The sequence below is a fragment of the Rana temporaria genome, chromosome 4 (genome assembly GCF_905171775.1).
Source record: "Rana temporaria chromosome 4, aRanTem1.1, whole genome shotgun sequence".
Taxonomy (NCBI): domain Eukaryota; kingdom Metazoa; phylum Chordata; class Amphibia; order Anura; family Ranidae; genus Rana; species Rana temporaria.
The window spans coordinates 257,054,471-257,076,690 of record NC_053492.1 but is presented as its reverse complement, the minus strand read 5'-3'; the positions used below and the strand labels follow the sequence as shown (position 1 = coordinate 257,076,690).

General features: G+C 41.7%; 2 protein-coding genes across 3 annotated transcripts in view; one reads left to right on the top strand and one right to left on the bottom strand.

Annotated features, from left to right (window-relative positions):
- The window catches only part of GRIK2 (glutamate ionotropic receptor kainate type subunit 2), an 843,393-nt gene that overhangs the window by 165,837 nt on the left and 655,336 nt on the right, over positions 1-22,220 (bottom strand). The window lies entirely within an intron of this gene.
- On the top strand, positions 1,188-2,984 carry LOC120937158. Its single transcript, XM_040350161.1, has 2 exons — positions 1,188-1,712; positions 1,896-2,984. Exons 1-2 carry the CDS (start codon positions 1,321-1,323, stop codon positions 2,113-2,115), a joined length of 612 nt encoding a protein of 203 aa, XP_040206095.1. The 5' UTR covers positions 1,188-1,320; the 3' UTR covers positions 2,116-2,984.

The following is a 22,220-nucleotide window of genomic DNA, read 5'->3' as shown; positions in this document are numbered from 1 at the left end:
CTACATATATTATATATATATATATTGTGACAAGGTCGCACGGAATAGCGGTAATGTAATGCAGCAAAGTCGCTGAACATAAGCAATAAATATGGCTTTATTGCACTCAAAAGAAATAATACAAAAACAAAACGGCCTACTTCAGCTTAGGAAGCTAACTAACAGTACGGTCCCTGACTACTGTGTACTGAAGGGGCTATTCCAGCCTCCAGTATAAAACAAATAAACAAATAATAGTCCAAATAAGGGATTGTCTGTGACAGACCTTGTTTCTCCAAAGAAGACAGTCTCCAACCTGTCCTGTTCAGCTCAGCATGCCTCAGGCTGAGCTCTCCCTCCTCCAGTCTCTATCAGGTGTTGTGTAATTAATAGGGAAAGAGAGGAGGTTTTCCTGTTGGCCAGGCTTAACCCTTTCTAAGAAAGGGAAAGCTGATCTTTACAACCTCTCACTGACATACATGGAATCATGTACCCTGTCACAATATATAACTCATTTCATATATATATATTTATATTCATTTTCTGCAGAGTTTTCCCTGCAAAACCTGCGCTTGTCACAGTTTGCAGGGCCGTACTTTTTATCCTTAATGGCAGTCCCAGCATTGCCCACCCCCCTTCTATTCATTATCTTCCCAGGTGGTCTCCTCACCATTCCAATACCCCCGCTTACAGCACACTCACTTGTTCTCGGACGGCCCGCGTCCCCTCACCGCGGCCGTTCGGCGGTATCCCGGCAGTCCGGGATATCGTTTCCTCACAGCTGGTGCTCAGCTGTGGCGCGGTCCCGCGCGGATTCGCGGCCCGACACGCAGTGTGTCTCCTCACTGCGCTGCAGCGCTGCTATACCGCCGTTCCCTGACAGAAAGTCCGTTCTCCTGTGTGGGTGTGTGCCTGCCACATACCAAACCTGAACACGGTTTAGGTTCAGGGGTGTATGTTTGGCACACACAAACAAATAGTAACACATTTACACAAACAAATTTAAATAAACATATGTTTGTTCATATGGATATATGCATATAGATATATGTATATATACTTATATATATATATATATGTGTATAGATGTATGTATATATATATACATATATACTTACACACTTTGAACTGCAGTCAGAATATTAGTAATAAATATATATATATATATATATGTTTGGGTATACGCTCATAATATATGTGCCCTCTTGCTGACATATATGTTGTCTGCTGATACAAAAAATATATATAGTTCTGCTGCATATATATTAATTAGTTGTTCTATTATTTGTTCTCTTTCAGAATAATTTGTCTTCAGTCAATCACATTTACTCACACCTCACTATGTCTAATAAAGATTCCACTACTGTTACCCCCTCAGATATCCCTGAGGAAAAACAGAAAATCCAATCCATAATAGATAAATCCATCCAATCTGCTATGCAGACGGCCATGCATGATTCCATTGCACAATCGGTAGTCATGGCCCTGTCTCAAAGTAAACCTCAGGTTACCCCTGAACCTTTACCTATTACCCCATCTGACATTTATTGGTCAGCGGAGGACTCTACATCCCACATGATTCAGGGATTGAAAAAAGCGGGTAAAGTGTCTCAAAAACGACATCATATATCTCATACTGGTCCCTCCCATTCTAAAAGAATGGTCCTGATGGAGAACCAGGGTGAATCTTCTAAGCCTCCTAGTAAAGGAAAGGCTACTGTCAGTGACAAGAGGTCACACGTTATAGCAAATGGACGAAAAAACTCTGGATAGCCGCACTCCGCACTCTTTGGAGTGCGGCTATCCAGAGTTTTTTCGTCCATTTGCTATAATCAGCATCGCCGGCACCCTGGTGGTTCAACAACCCTTAATGATACACGAGGCTCACCTGGAGCGGTGAAAGATTTGTCTGCTAGGTCACACGTTATACCCTCTGCCCGGGAGGAGTTGATCTTACAACGGGTAAAAATGGCCTCAAAGAGGCAAAAACCAGACTCTTACCGTACCTCTTCCAGCAATTATTCTTCTGATGAGGAATCTTTATCAGAAGAAGGAAGAGACTCTGAATATGAGAATGTCTCTGATGCGGAAGAAGGAATACCCTTGAAAAGGAGGAATCCGAGGTTGCTATTATAGACGGCTCTGGTGATCCGTATTTCGACCCAGGTCAAATTAAACATCCCCGTTCAGGGGAATGGGTTACCCATTCCCTAGTTACGAAATGTTTAAGCCTCTGGATCCAGAAACCATTAGATAAGAACGAGGCTAGTAAGTTAAGAGCAGAGTGCCCAAGACCGTCCCTCCCAAAGAAATTAGCCAATACACCCTAATTAGACCCCGCATTAGTTAAATCCCTTCTAAAATCAGGAAAACACCCAAAAAAGGGGGTGGACAGATCATATCGTTTCTGTCAAGATAAATTATTAGACATGTTAGGCCCCTTAGCTAAGATTCTAGATTTAATAGAAGAAGCAGTTTCATCTAACACCCCAATAGATTTAAATGTCCTGAAAGGTTGGGCTCAGCGAGCCATTGTACTATTTGGCAACGCGAATGCGGCCATCTCTAGCGAAAGGAGAAGATCGATTCTGATGAAGCTGGATCCACAGCTTATGCATCTCGCTTCATCTCAACCATCTTCCATCACCAAGGGTCTACTTTTTGGTGACTCTTTTATTAAAGAGATCAACAAATACGTAGCTCTCTTTACTTCTTTAGACAAGGCCCAATCATCACTCAAAAAGGTTTTCCAACCAAAGTTTTTCCCAAAGCTGGGAAACTCAAGGGCCGATTTCCAACAGATCTTCTACCGAAGGTCATTTCCCCAGAGGCCCTCTGAACACCGTGTTAGGTTACCAGATAGATTTCACCTCTTTACCGACTCAAAGTCAGGATCCTATTCCAATAAGGTTCTCAGAAGAGGACAAAAAGCTCATCTCACTGGAGATAAAAGAGCTTTACTCCAAAGGGGCCATAGTTCAAGTTCCCTTGCAAACTCCAGGTTTTGTGAGAAACCTGTTCCTGGTCAAAAATAAGGATGGAGGTTTCAGACCAATAATAAATCTGAAATATCTAAACAATTTCATCCATTACCGCCATTTCAAAATGGAAGGTATTCACCTGTTAAAAGACCTTTTATTACAAGGAGACTTGTTGGCAAAAATAGATCTGAATGATGCCTATCTTTCAGTGCACATGCACGAGAATTCCCAACCATTTCTTCAATTCCTGTGGCAAAACAAGAAATGGCAATTCACCAGTCTCCCATTCGGTCTGTCTTCTGCCTCCTGGTGCTTTACGAAACTACTGAAACCAGTAGTAGCAGCTCTAAGGAGCAGGGGTGTTCGTCTAATAATATATTTAGACGACATTTTGATCATGGCACAATCACTTCAGACTATTCATTTACACATTCAATGGACGATATCCCTTCTGAACATGCTGGGATTCATAATCAATTACAAGAAATCCATCCTAACCCCTTCAAAGGAGGTAGAATTTCTGGGTTTTCTTGTCAATACCCAACTATCCCTTCTGAGTCTTCCAAACAGGAAATTGAAGACGATCAGAAGAGAGATTCGCTCAGTCCTGAACAAAAGTCAAATATCTCTTCGGACAATTGCGAGGATTGTCGGTCTATTATCAGCTTCCATTCAAGCGATATTTCCGGCACCTTCACACTACAGAGCACTACAGAGACTAAAAGCCCAACATCTAAGAGACGGCTTGGCATATTCCGACGAGATAACACTAACTCCGGACACCAAAGAAGAATTACTTTGGTGGCTGACTCACATCCAGATGTGGAATGGGAAGACTATCTTCCATCCACATCCGGATTTAATAATAGAATCAGACGCAAGCAACTCAGGTTGGGGTGCTCGCTGCGGCCCTCTTACAACAGGAGGGAAATGGTCTCCAGACGAAGCTCTGTTACATATCAATTGTCTCGAACTCTTAGCGGGATCATTTGCTCTCAAGAGTTTTGCGAGAGACAGATCCGATTGTTGTATTCTACTGCGCATGGACAACATATCCGCAGTACAATACATCAATCGCTTAGGAGGTACAAAATCCAAACCTTTGGCGAACATTGCAAAGGATTTTTGGCATTTTTGCCTGGACAAGAACATTATATTGAAGGCGGAATACATCCCAGGCCTATCCAATTCCATTGCAGACTGGAATTCCCTGTTATCTAACAGATTCCAACGATTGGATGTTGAACCAGACAATTTTTCAACATCTAAAACTCCCTGTGGGGTCCTTTCCAGATAGATCTGTTTGCATCACGCCTGAACAGACAGATTCCAACATATTTCAGTTGGCGTCCAGACCCAGAAGCATTTTGGACAGATGCCCTTCTACAAATTTGACCGAAAGGAACATCTTACGCTTTCCCCCCCTTTGCTCTAATATCAAGGGCTCTCCTTCTGACACGTTACCTAGAATCGAACATAGTTCTGATAACCCCTTACTGGCCATCCCAAACATGGTTCCCTCAGGCTCTGGAGATGAGCATAGACTACCCACGATTACTCCCAGTATTCCCTTCTATTCTACTATACCCATTTCAGAATCCTCATCCTCTTAGATTTTCTTAACTCCTGGGGTGATAATGAGAATCTGTCTTTAAAACTTCTATCTTTCAAACTAACAGTACTACTTTGTCTCATCTCCCTTAAAAGAGTAGCGGATGTAAAAGCCCTAGATATATCCCGTAGACAATTCTCTCCCCAGGGTGTTCAATTTTCCATTTTCAGACGCACAAAGACCAACTTACATTCGGTCTTCTATCCGGCCTTTCCCTTCAATCCAAACCTTTGTGTAGTCCAATGTCTAAAAACCTATGAAACCAAATCTCAACCTTTTAGAGACCCTGACTCATCTCAATTACTAATTTCCTACTGCAAACCCTTCCATCCAGTTTCCTCACCCTCCTTGGCTAGATGGGTGAGACAAACCATGGATTTGGCAGGCATTGACATTTCCATATTTGGCGCCCACTCCACCAGAGGTGCAATGGCCACTAAGGTATTTCAATCAGGTGGTTCTCTATCAGATTTAATGCGAACCGCAAACTGGTCTTCAGAATCCACTTTTAAGAATTTCTACTTTAGACCTGAATCTCATGTGTCTATGAATGTATTATAACTATAGGTTGTACGTTTATTTAATGCTCTAGAGCATACAGCTTTGAACAAGCATAATATGAGCCTCCTGTTTGCCATAAAATTGGAGATTTTCCTACCCTCGGGGATGGAAAATATAGATTTTATTAAAAACAGGAGGCGAGTATTATCCCACCCTAATACCCTACCCTTCAAGATTTATTTTGCTCTTACATAATGCATTCTTTTTCAGCTTAATGCGCCTATTCTACTGTGGACTTCAAGTTCAAGTTGTTCCAATTAGTTTCCAGTTCAAGTTATTTCCAGTCTAGTTTTATCATCAAGAAAGAGGAAGAATATCACCTGCACCTCACCTTTAAAACATACTCCTGTTACCTGATTGGACAGTCTACCTATGTTCATTTGCATACCTATCTGTGTAACGTTTTTTCTTTTCATTAACTCTCTTGCTGCTGGATGACAGTAAAGAAAGATTATAGCATAATACTCGCCTCCTGTTTTTAATAAAATCTATATTTTCCGTCCCCGAGGGTAGGAAAATCTCCAATTATAATACAGGACCATGGCACATGATTCAGAACATGGAATGCATGAAATATCTTAAAACTGAGAATAGTTGTAGATTTTATAGTTATGAGATTAGGGATTTTTTTTCATTTGCATAGAATCCCTGTGTGTTAACAAAGTATAGGTGGAAAAACTAAAAAAAGGGATATTTGGTGGGAGGTTTAAAAAAGAAGAACAGCTAGGAACATCCAACTATAGTAGCAAATATTAAGGCCCATACACACGATAGGACTTTTTGTCAACAAATGTCCGACCGACCTGTTTGATCAGACAATCCGACCTTGTGTACGCTCCATCGGACAAATGTTTTCGCTTTTTCATCGGACAAATGTTCGCTGTAAAACCAGACAAACTTTCTGGCAACAAATGTCCTACGTTGGCTAATTCGTTTCTGTGTACAAAAGTCCATCGGACTAAAGTCCAAAGTACAAACACGCATGCTCAGAACCAATGCTAAAGATCAGACAACAATAGCAGAAGTTGCCCGAAGGGTGGCGGTAAAGAGCTGAAAAACACATGATTTGGTGAAAGTTGGCTGAAAAAGTCCTGCGCGTGTCTGCAGAACAAGTTCTCGGACAACTTTGGTCAGAAATCCATGGAAAAGTCAGATGGAAGTCCGATCGTGTGTAAGGCTTAAAGGGGTTGTAAAGATTTGTTTTTTATTTTCTAAATAGGTTCCTTTAAGCTAGTGCATTGTTGGTTCACTTACCTTTTCCTTTGATTTTGCTTCTAAATGTTTTTTTTTCTTTGTTTGAATTTCTCACATCCTGTTTCTCCTCAGTAAACTTGCCACCATCATCCGAGCGGTGGTTAGTCAGCCAGAACAGCTTACTGAACAGCTTACTGAGGAGGAACAGGAAGTGATAAATTCAGAGAAAGAAAACAAAAATTTAGAAGGGAAATCGAAGGAAAAGGTAAGTGAACCAACAATGGAATAGCCTAAAGGAACCTTTACATCCCCTGTAAGGCAGGGGATGTAAAGTACCAAAAAGTAGGAAGTGAGATAGAAATTATGTAGAAATATATGATAAGCATTTCAGCTCTACAGGAATGCAGAGAGAAAGGAGAGGAAATAATCAGATCAGGAAATAGCACAGTGTTGTAAATGAAACCTCAAGAAGGAAGGTTTGGGTCACACCAATCAGTATACGTAAACTACAGTATAGAAGATAGGGAAGACAGGATCAATTAATAGCTTTATGAGAAAGTAGAAGTTAATCTGTATAAAACACAGCTCACAATAATGTTGTGAAAATTACAATAAGTGCTTGGAAGTCAATAACTAGACAGGAAATACTATATTGATCATATACACAAAGATTACATGGCACAAGCACAGATAATGGAAACAAAGAACTTAGCTCACTATGAGACTGAAAACAAGTAACAGCAAGAACAAATACCGGTACATATAATATTACAATTAAAATAATGTAAATTGAATAGCTCATGTGATAAGATATGATAGTGGCATACAAGCAGTACGTGTAAAGAGGCTTTTTTTAGTGTGATTGTTGTATGACTATATTAGATCTAAATATAACATAAATAAAATTTAAAAAAAGGAGAATAGGAAAACAGCATATGAGACATTTTAACATGAAGATATCATTGATAAATATGATCACTGATTGATTATCATTAATAAAATTAAGGTACAGGCTACCCTTTATCCTTCTATTGTCTGTTTTCAACAATGAATGGTGATGTACTCTTTACCTTAGAAAATGAGGAGGGGATTGGTATGAAAAAGAAGAAAATGCTTTGCACGTGGTAATAGGAGAAAAAAATTAAAAGGAAATTAACATTTTGCAAAGGAGAGCAAATGCAAAAGAATATAGAGTTACAGGAAGAGAAATTAATTAGAAACAAAAAGTATAGTGAGGTTAGATGAATTTTCTTTCCTTTTTGGTGTTTGTAGAAATTAAAATGGTAACCCCATAGAAGACAAATGCTACATTAAAGTAAATGTAAACCATAACTGTAAGACATTGAGATCGCTAATGCCCTGTCCTGTTTGTCCTCCAGCCTTTTTAAAACACTTTGAGGTTGATTTACTGAAAGCATATACTGTATTTATTGGCGTATAACACTCACTTTTTTACCCTGAAAATAGAGGGTAAACTGTGCCTGCTTGTTATACGCAGGGGCTGTGGAAAGTTTTTTCCCTGAAACTTCCCTCTAAAAGTTAGGGTGCGTGTTATACGCCTGTGTGTGTTATACAACGATAAATACGGTACACTGCTTAGTTTACAAATGAAGCTGCATTTTGCAAAGGGGTTTTCTTTTACAGTCTACATGCACTTGCTCCAGTGTCTGCCACCAATTATGTTTTTATCCATACAGTATGTTATTTATTGAAAACATATTTTTCGATCAACACATATACTATAGAAAAACATAAAAATTCAGAACAAACCACATCCACAAAGCAAAAACGAAACAAAGTTCCTCATTACATTTTTTTACATTCTAATTTATACTATCTCTCTGGTTTCTGATTACATTTCTAAGCGTATAGCATCTTTCATATTCTCACCAGTTTTATACCAGACCAGTTACTCTTTGGAAATTTGTTTAGAGCTCCCCTATGCTGAAAAGTCAACTGTTCTAATTTTATATTTAAATTGAATGCCAATATCCATTTCATCACTGTCAGTGGATGCGGCAAAATACATTTTTGTGCAGCAAGAAACAAGTTTCAGATTAACTTTTCAATATATGGACAAACAAAAAAGTACCGCTCTAATGCTCCTATCATTGTTACTAGCCAACAAGACATGTAATGAACTGTTCAGATCATATGAAACAACTCACCAGGCTAAAATATACTACAGAAAAATGGCAACTGATCACACATAGGATGCCGATTTACTGTGATCAAAACGAAACCAGGTAATGAAGGATGGCTTCAGCTCTGCTCTCGTACTTCAGGGCAGGTCCCTCAGATACATTTAGCCCCAGGGACTATCCCAAAGTCCTTCTCTATAACATGAATGGGGTTCTATAAATTCCATGGATAATAAATAACCAAGATAGATAATCAGATCCTTATACTTTTTTGCATTATTTTCATGTACCCATTTTTTTGTTTGTTTACACTCATTTAGGATTTAAATAATAGTTAAATAAAATAATAATAATAAATAATATTTGGTGCTGAGCCATAAAACTTGCTTATGCCCCTATTGAAATAGTCAACTGTGAGGCCTCGTACACACGACCGAACATGTCCGCTGAAACTGGTCCGTCGGACCAGTTTCAGCAGACATGTTCGGTCGTGTGTAGGGCCGACCGGACAATTTTCCAGCTGACCAGACAGGTTTCGACGCATGCGTGAAAGCATTGAACTTCCGGGTTCGCGCACATCGCCGTCACGTCGCCGCCACATCACCGCGTATTCTGTCCGCGGGGATTTTGGTTTGATGGTGTGTACAACCATCAGACCAAAATCTGCTAGCAGACATGTCCGATGAAAACGTTCCGCGGACCGTTTTCATCGAACAGGTCCGCTCGTCTGTACGAGGCCTGAGAATACCTTGTGTCTGTTATTATTAATTATTCTAATTTTTTTTTTTTTTTTTTGCAATCCACACCAGTGAATTATAAAAGGCTTTTAAATCGTGTGGAGAAAAAAAATGATTACCAATCTTCTGTTTACATTACATGATCAGCTCTCATTGACTCAGTGATCACAGAATGCACAGGGAGCATGCAAAGGGTAGGATGTCTATTGACGGCCTCCTGGCAATGTAGGTCCACGTTGTAGCCATAGTTTTTATTTATTTTTACACTATTTTCGGTGAATGGGTACCCCATTCTCATTCACATGGGGGGGGGCAAGATTTGAGGGTCTCTTTGTTAAAAGGAGCTTTCAGATTCTGATAAGCTCTCTGCCTGCACACCCTCACCACCACAGCCCAAGGTTGTGGAGAAAAGACCCTTGTCCCCATTAACATGAAGACAAGGTGCTTTGGGGTGGGGGGCACTTGCATGTGGCCTGGTATGGTTCAGGAGATGGGCACTTGCCCCCCCCCCTTCCTGACCTGCCAGGCTGCATGCTCAGGTAAGGGTCTGGTATATATTTTTTGGGGTTCTAAGCCATTTTTTTATTTTTCTTTCCCCTTAAAATCCATATCAGACCCCAAGGGACCCCCATGCCATTTTTTTTACTGTTTTTACTGGCAATTTTTTTTATTTATTCTGCTGTCAGTGGGGAAGCTGACAAATCATAGATTGTTAGGGACGCTGCGGCTGCCTTCCCGGGCCTGCTTCTTAACAACTAGCTTTTACTGCGCTCTAATCGTGCAAATTACTTTAAAAGTACTCTTTGTATTGGTCTGAGGAGTAGACCTAAAGCCTGAAGCAGCTGTGTGTCAAGAAAGTAAGACAGAAAGTAAGACAGGCTGAAGTATTCTGATTGTACAAGTTATAGTAATGGTGGAACCCCCTGCATGGGCAACTGATGTCTTTTGTGGAAATTTCAGTTCATTTAAATAAAAGTGGGCTACCATGCCCTTAAAAATATGGGGCCTGATTCTCAAAAGAGATACGCAGACTTAACTGCTGTTCAGCCTGCGTATCCCTGTGCCTAACTTTGGAAACGATTCTCAAAAGGCTTTTTCCAAAGTTAGGCAGAAAATCTGACATGTGTAAGACACTTACACGGTCAGATTTTAGGATGCAGTACCGCATCCGCCACTGGGGGCATTTCTCATTGAAATGCAGCTTTGCGTATGCAAATGAGGACTTAAGCAGATTTTCAAAGCATTTCAGCACTGTGATTTCTGCCTAAGTTCCGAATTTGCCTGCGCAAAACTAGGGCTGGTTTTATAATGTGGAAAGTTAGTCACACATTGTAAAGGCCAATTCCAGCGACGGCATTTGGTATGCATTCCTGAGGGAGAACTCCACGGCGATTTTTAAATTCAAAACCGGCATGGGTTCCCCCCCAGGAGCATACCAGGCCCTTAGGTCTGGTATGGGTTGTAAGGAGACCCCCCTCCGCCGAAAATTCGACGTAGGGGGTCCCCCTACAATCCATACCAGACCCGTATCCAAAGCACGCTACCCGGCCGGTCAGGAATGGGAGTGGGGACGAGCGAGCGTCCCCCCCCTCCTGAGCCCTCAACATGGGGGGGTTGGGTGCTCTGGGGCAGGGGGGCGCACTGCGGGCCCCCCCACCCCAGAGCACCCTGTCCCCATGTTGATGAGGACAGGACCTCTTCCCGACAACCCTTGCCATTGGTTGTCGGGGTCTGCGGGCGGGGGCTTATCGGAATCTGGGAGTCCCCTTTAATAAGGGGGCCCCCAGATACCGGCCCCCCACCCTAAGTGAATGGATATGGGGTACATCGTACCCCTATCCATTCACCTGGAGGCAAAAAGTAAAAGTTAGTAAACACACAACACAAGGCTTTTTAAAATAATTTATTATTCTGCTCCGGATGCCCCCCCTGTCTTTGTTATTAGCTCAATTACCAGGGGGTGGCTTCTTCATCCACTCTCCGGGGGTCTTCTCCGCTCTCCGGGGGGGGTTTCTTCTTCCGCTCTCCGGGGGGGGCTTCTCCGGACTCCGGGGGGCTTCTTCCATCTTCTCCCCTCTTCCGCTGTTGACTCGGCGAACCCCGGTTCTTCTGCAGCTCTCCGGTGCCTTCTTCTTCAGCGCTGGCTGCCTGCTATGTTTGTGTGTTAGCTCAATTAGTAACAGGCAGCCGGCGCGGTCTTCTGTGACGTCAGGGTCTTCTGTTCTTCTCCCCTCTTCCGATGTTGATTCGTCGCCTGTTGTCGCTGTAATGATGGAAGCGCGCCTTGCATCACATTTATATAGGCATCACCGTCCCATCATGCTCCGGCAGGTACCCACGTGGTGGGTGCACGTGGGTAGGCTGCACGTCGGGAAAATGACGTCACACGCATGCGCAGTACGGCCGGCGCGGGAGCGCGCCTCATTTAAATTTTAAACGCCCCCAGGAGAGGAGGACCGCCTTACGACGGCGGCACTTAAGTTACACGGCCTGAAATTTCTACCTAAGTGCTTTGACGATCGGGCACTTAGGTAGAAATTTTAAGTCAGTGTAACTTAACTGCTGAAATTTAAGTTAGACAGACTTTTTGAGAATTTGGCCCATAGTTTTGGACTGGCACAATTCACTAAAAATGCACCTACTGCTAATCACCCCAATATCAAAATGCATATATGGAGTAGACATGTGTGGTTTCTTTCGTTCTAAATTAAAATTTGGATTCATTTTCGCTATTTGGAAATTCGGATGTATTCGAATTTCCAAATTAGCATAGAACCAAGTTTAAATGAATCCGAAATAACGAAAAAAAAATGGATGAAATTCATATTTGAATAGCTTTCGAATAGTTTTCGAATTTAAATAGTTTTCCAATTTGAATTTGAAATTGTTTCGAATTTGAATAGTTTTCAAATTTCCAAACACAATAAAATAGAATAAAAAATAAAGGAATAGAATAGAAAAAATATATATTGTCTATTCCTTTACTTTCTATTCTATTTTATTATTTTTGGAAATTGGAAAACTTTGAGATTTTGAAAACTATTTGAAATTGATTCGAAAACTTTTCGAATCGATTCAAAAACGAATAAACAAAACAAATTCCGAAAAACTAATTAAACAAATTAAACAAATTTAACTAAATGTATTTATGTAAATAACAAATCTAAACGAAAAACAAAATAAATGTTTTCGTTCTGCACATGTTTAATATGGAGAGCTTTCATACATTGAGAAGCTTTTTCTAAATATTTCAAAAACAGTTGTGTAATGCTTATAATGTCATGGGCCTCTCTAGTGTTTAGGTTCAAAGGGAAGGCAGTCTGTCAAACTCTATTAGGTGGATTCAGAAAGACTTAGGCTGGTGTATCAGTAGATACGCCAGCCTAAGTCTGAATGTGCGACGGTGCTAATTTAAGCGTATTCTGGAAACCAGATACGCTTAAATTAGGCTCAGATACGAGCGGCGTAAGTATCCTAAAGTGTAATTTTTAGGCTGACCGCTAGGTGGCGCTTCCATTGCGGTCGGCGTAGAATATGTAAATCACTAGATACGCCTATTCACGAACGTACGCCCGGCCGACGCAGTACAGATACGCCGTTTATGTAACGCATTATCAGGCCTAAAGTTATTCCATCAAATAGCTGGAATAGTAATGTTAAGTATGGCCGTCGTTCCCGTGTCGAAATTCGAAAATTTTACGTCGTTTGCGTAAGTCGTCCGTGAATAGGGATTTACGTCATTTACGTCCACGTCAAAACCAATAGGACCATGCGGCGTACTTTGCCGCAATGCATACTGGGATATGTAAGCGGATGGCGCATGCGCCATTCGTAAAATACGTCAATCACGTAAGGACACCCCCCATTAGCATAAAACACTCCCCCTCAGACGAATTTGAATTATGCGCGCTTACGCCCGGCCGATTTATGCTACGCCGCCGTAACTTAGCAGGCAAGTACTTTGTGAATCATGTACTTGCCTCGCTAACTTACGGCGGTGTAGTGTAAATGCCATACGCTACGCCGCCACAAATATGCACCCGCCTACCTGAATCCACCTATATGAGAGGATCTGGCTGCAGCCTCATGCCTCATGCTAAATGCCCTATCTGATTGCAGCAAATTAAAAAGTTGAGATGTTTGTAATCCTTTAAAATACTATAAGCTCTCCAAAGAGGCCCAGGTTCTCAAAAGAGATACGAAGGTGCATCTCCAGATACGCCGTTGTATCTCTGCATAGTGCCGTCGTATCTATGTGTTACGCATAGATAGAGAGAGAGAGAGAGAGACTTGTAAAGCGCAACACATGCGAACTGAATCACCTCTGGGCGCTGTATCCATTTCATGGGTAAGGAACCCCTTGACCTCAGAAGAGATGGGTTTTAATCTTTCTCCTGAAGGCCAAGTGGTCCGACTCCAGTCGGATGGTGGTTGGTAATGCATTCCACAGGCGAGGTCCCTGGACTGCAAATCTTCGATATCCATTAGATCCGACAGTCGTCCGTGAATGGGGCTGGACGTTATTTACGTTCACGTCGAAACCAATGACGTCCTTGTGACCTCATTTGGAGCAATGCACACTGGGATATTTTAGGGACGGCGCACGCGCACTTGCCTGAAAAACTTGCGGCGGCGTAACGTAAATGAGATACGTTACGCCCGCACAATTTTGCGCCCATCTACGCGAATCTGGGCCTTAATCTCTCCAATATCCTTAATAATTTGTAATCTAGTACCTATAATATTTTATGTTTAGCACTTTCTGAAGAGCTTTCATCTTCTAAACTGTACACATCTCCTGCTATATTATGACATGGTATATTATTATACTCTCTATTGCACCCCTGCAAAAAATAAAGAGGACTTGTTCAGAGAATCTATCCTTCTTTAGTTTCCTCAGAAAATAGCTATTGCTGTGCCCTTCTTACCACAGGTGATATGCCACTCATAAAAGGTCATCCAAGGGGCGCATGCACAGCTCTCGGTGATGACAGACATGTAACCAGTGAGCTCCGGACCCACGGCACCCTCCATCATCCCTGCACAGCTCCATCTGCCACCGATTGCATAGTAACGCCATGGCCTACCGTTACTATGGACAAATCCTTCACTAGGCCTCAATCCCCGGTCTCAATTTCAGGATCCGGAAGATTATGTCTGCACCCTAATGTCGGAAGATGACTCACAGCTGGCTCCCCCACAGCCAGGTCCCCCCTTGCAGCAGCCCTCACCCTCCTAAGCTTTATTAACCCCTGAGCTGCTGGACATCAAGCTCCAGGCCCTCGCACAATAGTTCACCAGGGGCATAGCCCAGGAAGTGTGGAAGATCTACGGGAAACAGAGGGGCGAAATAGTTCAGCTTGGTGAACACACTTGAGACAAAAATGCGATGAGACTATTCACTATCTGCAAGCTTTAGAAGAGGAAAATGTGTCCCTTAAATACTCTATTTCTCAACTACAGCTCCAGGAAGATATGCAAAACAGAGAGAGACGCCAAAACCTCAGGATCCGTGGAGTGTCAGAAAAAGTGTCCGACAACAATATCAGATCATTCCTCCTGGGCTTGTTCAATAGTCTTGCTCCAGACATTGCTGACATCGACTGGCGTATGGACCGTGCTCACAGATCCCTGGCTCCTAAACCCCCGGTGGGTGCTAGGCCCCATGATTTCATGGTGCGATTCCACTACTTTAAAAGTAAGGAAGCGCTCACCCTGGCAGCCTGCAACAGATCTCACATTGATTACAAGGGGGACAGAATCCAAATCTTTAGCGACCACTCCCTGATTACTCTGGCAAAAAGACATTCTTTACAGACTATCACTTCCTATCTCCAACAACACAAGATTCCTTACTTGTCTGTCCATCACAAAGGATGGAGTTTAACACGGCCTTTGAGTCCTGCAAGAAGGGGACTCCTTCCTTAAGAATCTGGGCCTACTACCACTACCAGTGGAAGATGGCCAGCCAACTCCCACCACTTCCCGGGCTCCCACGGCCCCTTCTTGAATCTGGACTCCAGTGAGAAGAGGAGCAAAAGCCTGCTCCATGCTATAACGCCCTCAGTGCCCCCAGCAACCAACCTGACCATCTGTGAGATGATCTTCATGATTCTTCCCTTGAGTTCCCAACCCCCTGTTACCCCTTACACGGGTTTAAACTTTGATCTTTGATTTTTTGTTCTCCCACTGAAATGCCTTTAACGGTTTTGTTTCTAGATGACTCATAGAAGGTTTCTAAGGAGACTCTTGCTTGCTCAAGCTAAAGATGGAGCGGCTTGGCAGGGCACATTGCCTCACCCTCACTGGAGACTAGACATGTGCACAGAATTTTTTTTTTTTTTTTTTGTTTTGTTTCGTATCGTTCCATAGGTTCGTTTCCGTTTGTTTTTCGTAAGACGCACGTTTTCCTGTTCGTTCCCGTTCGTTTTTCGTACGATGAGATTTTTTCGTATTCCGTTAGTTTCGTATTTTCGTTACCGTTTTATTTTCGTACATGCGGGATGGTTCGTTATTCTGTTTAATTCATGTTCGTTACTTGTTAGACAATAATTTTCGTGAATTTTCGTCAATGATTTGCATTCTGTGTTTTGGATCCCTTTTTCTGTTCGTGTTTTCGGTCGTGTGTTCGTGTGACATCTATGACAATTTGTTGTGGATGTCATGTGGGCATGCGACTGAAGATACGAACAGAAAAAGGATTTTCGTCATTTTGTACTTTCGTAAATATATTGCGGGATTCGCGGCACTTTCAACATGCGGCTCATCTATATTAACTATTGTTAAGCCCCATACAGTACACTTGGTCAGACTTTTTTAACAACAAACATAAAAACGATCGTTTTCCGTTCGTTCTCAGAAAATGTGTTTGTTTTTAAACTCCATCAGAAAACCATTTTTGGGTTCAAAAGCCTGGCCAACTGATCTCCCTTCAGATGAAAATCCACAGAAAAGTTTATTTGGCTTTACTGTACTACTCAGCACAAAAGAGAAGCTGCTTCACTAACTACACTCACTGCCCATTCAAAAAAACAAAAATGTCATCTGTGGCAAGGGATTTGCATTCTGTGTTTTGGATTCCTTTTTCTGTTCGTGTTTTCGGTCGTGTGTTCATGTGACATCTGTGGCAAAAGATTTGTATTCTGTTGAATCCAAAATATGAACAGAAAAAAGGAATTCAAAATGCAGAGTGCAGGTCTTTTGTTGTGGATGTCGTGTGAACATACGGCTGAGGATACGAGAAGAGAGGGGATTCAAACAGGATACAGAATGCAAATCTTTTGTTGTGGATGTCGTGTGAACATACGGCTGAGGATACGAGCAGAGAGGGGATTCAAACAGGATACAGAATGCAAATCTTTTGTTGTGGATGTCGTGTGAGCATGCGACTGGGGATACGAGCAGAGAGGGGATTCAAACAGGATACAGAATGCAAATCTTTTGTTATAGATGTAATTTTCGTTCTTTTGCCGTTTTCGTTTTGTCGTATTTTCGTCAGATCGTTCGTTCGTATTTGCGGTTGTTCGTTATGCGGCTCATTCGTAATCCCGTTGTTTTCGTATTTTGGTGCTTTAATTTTTTCGTATGTACACATTATTCTGCGGGTACGAAAATGAAAATTTTCGTACGAAAATAACATTCGTACGAACGGGAATGCACATATCTACTGGAGACCGCCTTGCTTCCCCTCATATCCTTTGACTGTTGGCGGGGATCCCTGAGATGCTATTGCTTCTCAGGCCTGCAACAGTTGTTCTGTTCTACATTTTTAGGCCATTCTGGCCTGCTTGTTACCACGTTACTGATCTCTGCCCAGTTTTTTTTTCCGGAGGACTCTTTTTGTTTTTCAAATTTTTTTCTTTGTTTTTTATTCTCATTGTTATTGTTTATCTTTGCCTTCCAGGTTACAGTATACTGTTTTATTATATACAAGGTTACTGCTCTGTTTCCATACGATAGGGGTATTACTCACTGCACTAAGGGTACTCTGGCTTACTAATTTAGCCCACATATGGCTCTAAAAATATTGTCCTATAGTGTTGAGCAGAATACGCCATATTCAATTTCGCGATATATCTCGAATATGTAGTCGAATATTCGAGATATATTCGCTAAATTCGAATATTCGTGATATTTTATCGAAATGAAATGATTGCGAATTTTCGCTATTGCGAATGCGAAAATAATTGCGAAATTTCGATAACTGCGGTAGGAGCACTCTGATTGGCTCAGAATATTCGTGATATTTTATCGAAATTTCGCAAAATGCGAATGCGATATTGATGGCGAAATTTTGACAACAGCGCTAGGAGCACTCTGATTGGCTCAGAATATTTGTGATATTTTACAATACAAAATAATTGCGAATATTCGGCAAATGCGGAAGGAGCACTCTGATTGGCTCAGAATATTCTTGATATTTTACAATACAAAATAATTGCGAATATTCGGCAAATGCGGAAGGAGCACTCTGATTGGCTCAGAATATTCTTGATATTTTACAATACAAAATAATTGCGAATATTCGGCAAATGCGGAAGGAGCACTCTGATTGGCTCAGAATATTCGTGATATTTTACAATAGAAAATAAAAAGTGTTTTGCATTGGTGGTGATTCTTTACTCTATCCATCTGTCACAGCCGTTTGTCAATCAAACACCTTGAAGATTGAACACGTTCATGCTGCATGCTTTGGACTTTTTTTCACTTCACATATCAAAGACATTTTTATGAAAGATTATTTTTCTATTATTGGGACTATATTTCTTTATATATTTGTTTCACTGTGTATTTCACAAGTTATTTGCGCTTGCTTATTTTATAATTTGCCCACATGTCTTGTCACTAGACATATTTTTTATTCTTGTAGAGCGACTCCATTTTCTGTCTTGTATTAATTTATGTTGTATAACATTTTTGAGTTGCTGCTGTATTCTCCCCTTTTTTTAAGGTATGCGCAATTTTTTCCTTCTTACAAAAAAAAATAATATCAAACATACAAATATTCATAACAGAAACATACACAAAGCCCCCCCCTTTTGCATCAGAGACAATCAGAGTTCTCCTACCACAGTTATCGAAAATTTGCAATCATTTTCGCATTCGCATTAGCGAAAATTCGCAATTTTTGTTTTTTTATATTCGGCAACATAAAAGGATCGCCTCAGCTTAGCTACTCGGCCCAGGGTCTCTAATCATACCAGCAATGCTTTTAGACGTCGATAGGATGTGATCTGTTTTAAAAATAAAATTGAAAAAATGCGAATATTCAGAATAGCGAATATTCACTGCGAAATTAGAAATATATCGCGAATACTTGAATATGCCATATTCGAGCCGAATATTCGCAATACGAATATTCGTGAGCAACACTATTGTCCTATAACGTGAAGGGTGTGAACTCCATCAAGAAATGATGGCTGGCTCTGAAGGAATTCAGGGGGGACCGGTGCAGATGTGATCCTGATTTCGAGCCAGAGGTTCATTAAAATTGGCTTCCAAACACTTCCCTGTATCATATATGGCTTCGGAATCATCTGGCAAGGCTGGAGTTGCAGTGCTTGTCAGACATTCCTGACCTCTCCAAATTCAGTCCTCTCACTTGGACCCACATGATCGATACACAATACTGCACTGTGTATTCATGTCTAGTCCTCTTACCCTTATGAAAGTTTACACACCTAATTTGGATCAGCTTAAATTCCTCACTGAAACATTTGATCTGTTAAAACGTTTCATTAGGCTCTTTAAGTTTGTAGGGGGTGATTTCAATGCTCTTTTATCTCCTATTCCAAACTAAGCTACCTCTCCCTGTGTAATCACTAGCCTCCTCCTTCTATCAATTGGTATGGGCTCAGCATCTCTTTGACACCTGGAGGATAAAACACCCCACCAGCAGGCAGTTCTCATTCTACCCCCCCCCCCCCACACACACAAAATGTTCTCCAGGTTAGACTATTTGTTTGTGACTACCCTCCTTCTGCCTAACATGGTGTCTTCTGATCTGGGCCCTATCACCTGATCAGACCATGCTCCCCTAACCATAGGTCTTTCCCTCTCTACTACTTCTCCCAAAACAAGCCATTGGAGACTCAATGAGTCTTTATTGAACCACCCTGATACCAAAGGAAAACTTCTCTTGGCACTAACCGAATCCTTTCAACTCAACATGCGTTATGTCCCCAGTCCATCCTCTTTTTGGGAGGCTCATAATGCCTTTTTCAGAGAGCAATGTATTTGTATGAGCTCCCGCAGGAAGAGATACACAGCCTTTTTAAAAACCTCTTTACTATCCAAACTACAAACTGCTAAGTGTTCTCTGGTGCTTTCTCGCACAGTGGCCTGGCTAAGAGCAGTAACCTCACTGAGAAATCAGATAAAATCTTTGGACATATCTGGCATAGTCAAGTCCCTTCTCTGGGCAAAACAAAAATTCTATGAGTTCTCCAATAAGCCTCATAGCCTCATAGACCCTTTTATTACTTTCCTGACCACTTGAAACAATCGGATGGTATGCCTAGTTGCCTACCCATTGCCCTTGGACTATGGCCCGGTCTTTGGCGACTTCTATGATAAACTATACAATTGTTTAACCCCTGTTCTCCATTCCCCCATTCAACGGTATTCAGCTACCTAAACTGGGCAAATCAGATTCATTAACATTAAACATCTCCATTACTGAAGACAAACTTACCAATACTATCAGGCACCTACCCTCCTGCAAATTCTCTGGACCAGACGGCCTTCCTTATTTTTACTACAAGAGGTTTTCACAGACCTTAACGCCCCATTTACTGTCTCTATACATCTCCCTTTTAAAAAGGCAAGATCCCCATAACACATTTCTACACGCCTACATCTCCGTCATACCCAAGCTGGGCAAAGACCCATCCCTACCAGACAACTATAGACTGATAGCTCTTTTAAATACTGACTACAAACTATACATACCATAAACCTAATAGACATGTTGATTAGAGTACGCAGACTTGCCATAATCCTTAGCTTAGATGCTCAGAAAGCATTTGACAAACTGAGCTGGCCTTACATGTGCTCCAACCCAAACCAAATTCGGATTTTGAGGCCCCATTTTGAGGCTCTAAAAACCCTTTATTCCAACCCTTCATCCCAGGTCCAAATGGCCTCCTTTTTATCTCAGACCTTCCCAATGACTAATGGCATCAGGAAAGGCTGCCATCTCTCCCCGTTACCTTTTATCCTTTGTCTAGAAATCCTAGCAGGGGCTATATGGTCCCATCCTGACATCCGAGGTATACTCATGCCCCAAAGGGATTGTAAATTATCTTTATTTACGGATGATATTCGATTGACTCTCACTATCCCACATATTTCCCTCCCATCTTTACATGCAGGAAGGGGGAGCTCTCTTGTCCCCCCACTTTTCCCGCTGCCTGCCAGGTTGCATGCTCGGATTAGGGGTCTGGTGTGGATTTTTTGGGGGAACTCCATGCCATTTTTTTTATTTGGGGTGGAGTTCCCCTTAAAATCCACACCAGACCTGAAGGGTCTGGAATGGATATTCGAGTCGAACATGAGTTTGACTCGAACTCGAAGCTCATCGCTACGCACTACTGGTGCTCCTCCTCCCTCAAGTACCTAGGTGTGCAAATCACCCCAACTTACACTTCACTGTATAAGGCCAACTATGTTCCCCTGCTTAAAGATGTCAGTGAAATGTTAAAACGTTCTTAAAAGTGATCAAAAGTAATCTTGCGGCGAATCCGCCGGTAACTTTTTTCATTTTGTTTGTTTTTCATTTCTTGTTTGATTCCTTCCAGCTCTCCCCAAGCTTATTGAGCTGTATTTGTAATGTGAAAATCTTTAAATACTTAAGGACTGAGCCTCTTTCTGAGATTTGGGGGCAGATTCACAGAGCAAGTACGCCGGCGTATCTACTGATACGCCGGCGTACTTTCAAATTTCCCACGTCGTATCTTTAGTTTGAATCCTCAAACCAAGATACGACGGTATCTGGGTAAGATCCGACAGGCGTACGGCTTCATACGCCTTCGGATTGCAGATGCAATACTTCGGTGCCCGCTGGGTGGAGTTTGCGTCGTTTTCCATGTCGGGTATGCAAATGAGCTTTTTCCCACGAACGTACGCGCGGTCGTCGCATTCTCTTAAGTCGTCTGTAGTCGGCTTTTTCCGGCGTATAGTTAAAGCTGCTATTTTGTGGCGTATAGATAGACTTGCCATGTTAAAGTATGGCCGTCGTTCCCGCGTCGAAATTTGAATTTTTTTTTTTCGCGTAAGTCGTCCGTGAATAGGGATGGACGTAAGTCACGTCTAAGTTAAAAAAATGACGTTGTTGCGACGTCATTTAGCGCAATGCACGGCGGGAAATTTAGGAACGACGCATGCGCATTTCATTCATTTAAATGAAACCCGCCCGTAACTTACGGCGCAAATTTTTCCTGGATTCAAATTTACGCTAGGTAAGATACGGCGGCGTAGCGTATCTCTGATACGCTGCGCCTGTCCAATTGTCTGTGAATCTGCCCCATGGTGTTTACAAGTTAAAAAAAAAAATGTTGCTAAAAAATTACTTGGAACCCCCAAACATTATATATTTTTTTCTAACACCCTTGAGAATAAAATGGCAGTCGTTGCAATACTTTTTGTCACACCACATTTGCGCAGAAATCTTACAAGTGCACTTTTTTGGGAAAAAAAAGCACTTTTTTTAATAAAAAAATAAGACAACAGTAAAATTAGCCCAATTTTTTTATATTGTGAAGGATAATGTTACGCCAAGTAAATTGATACCCAACATGACATGCTTCAAAGTTGCGCCCGCTCGTGGAATGGCAACAAACATTTACCCTTAAAAATCTCCATAGGCGATGTTTAAAAAATTCTACAGGTTGCATGTTTTGAGTTACTATTATTGTTCAAACCATATGTGTGGTTTGAACACTGTGTGATTTGAACACTGTTTTCATATGTGGGCACTGCTCACGTATGCGTTTGCCTTCTGCGGCGTGAGCTCGTC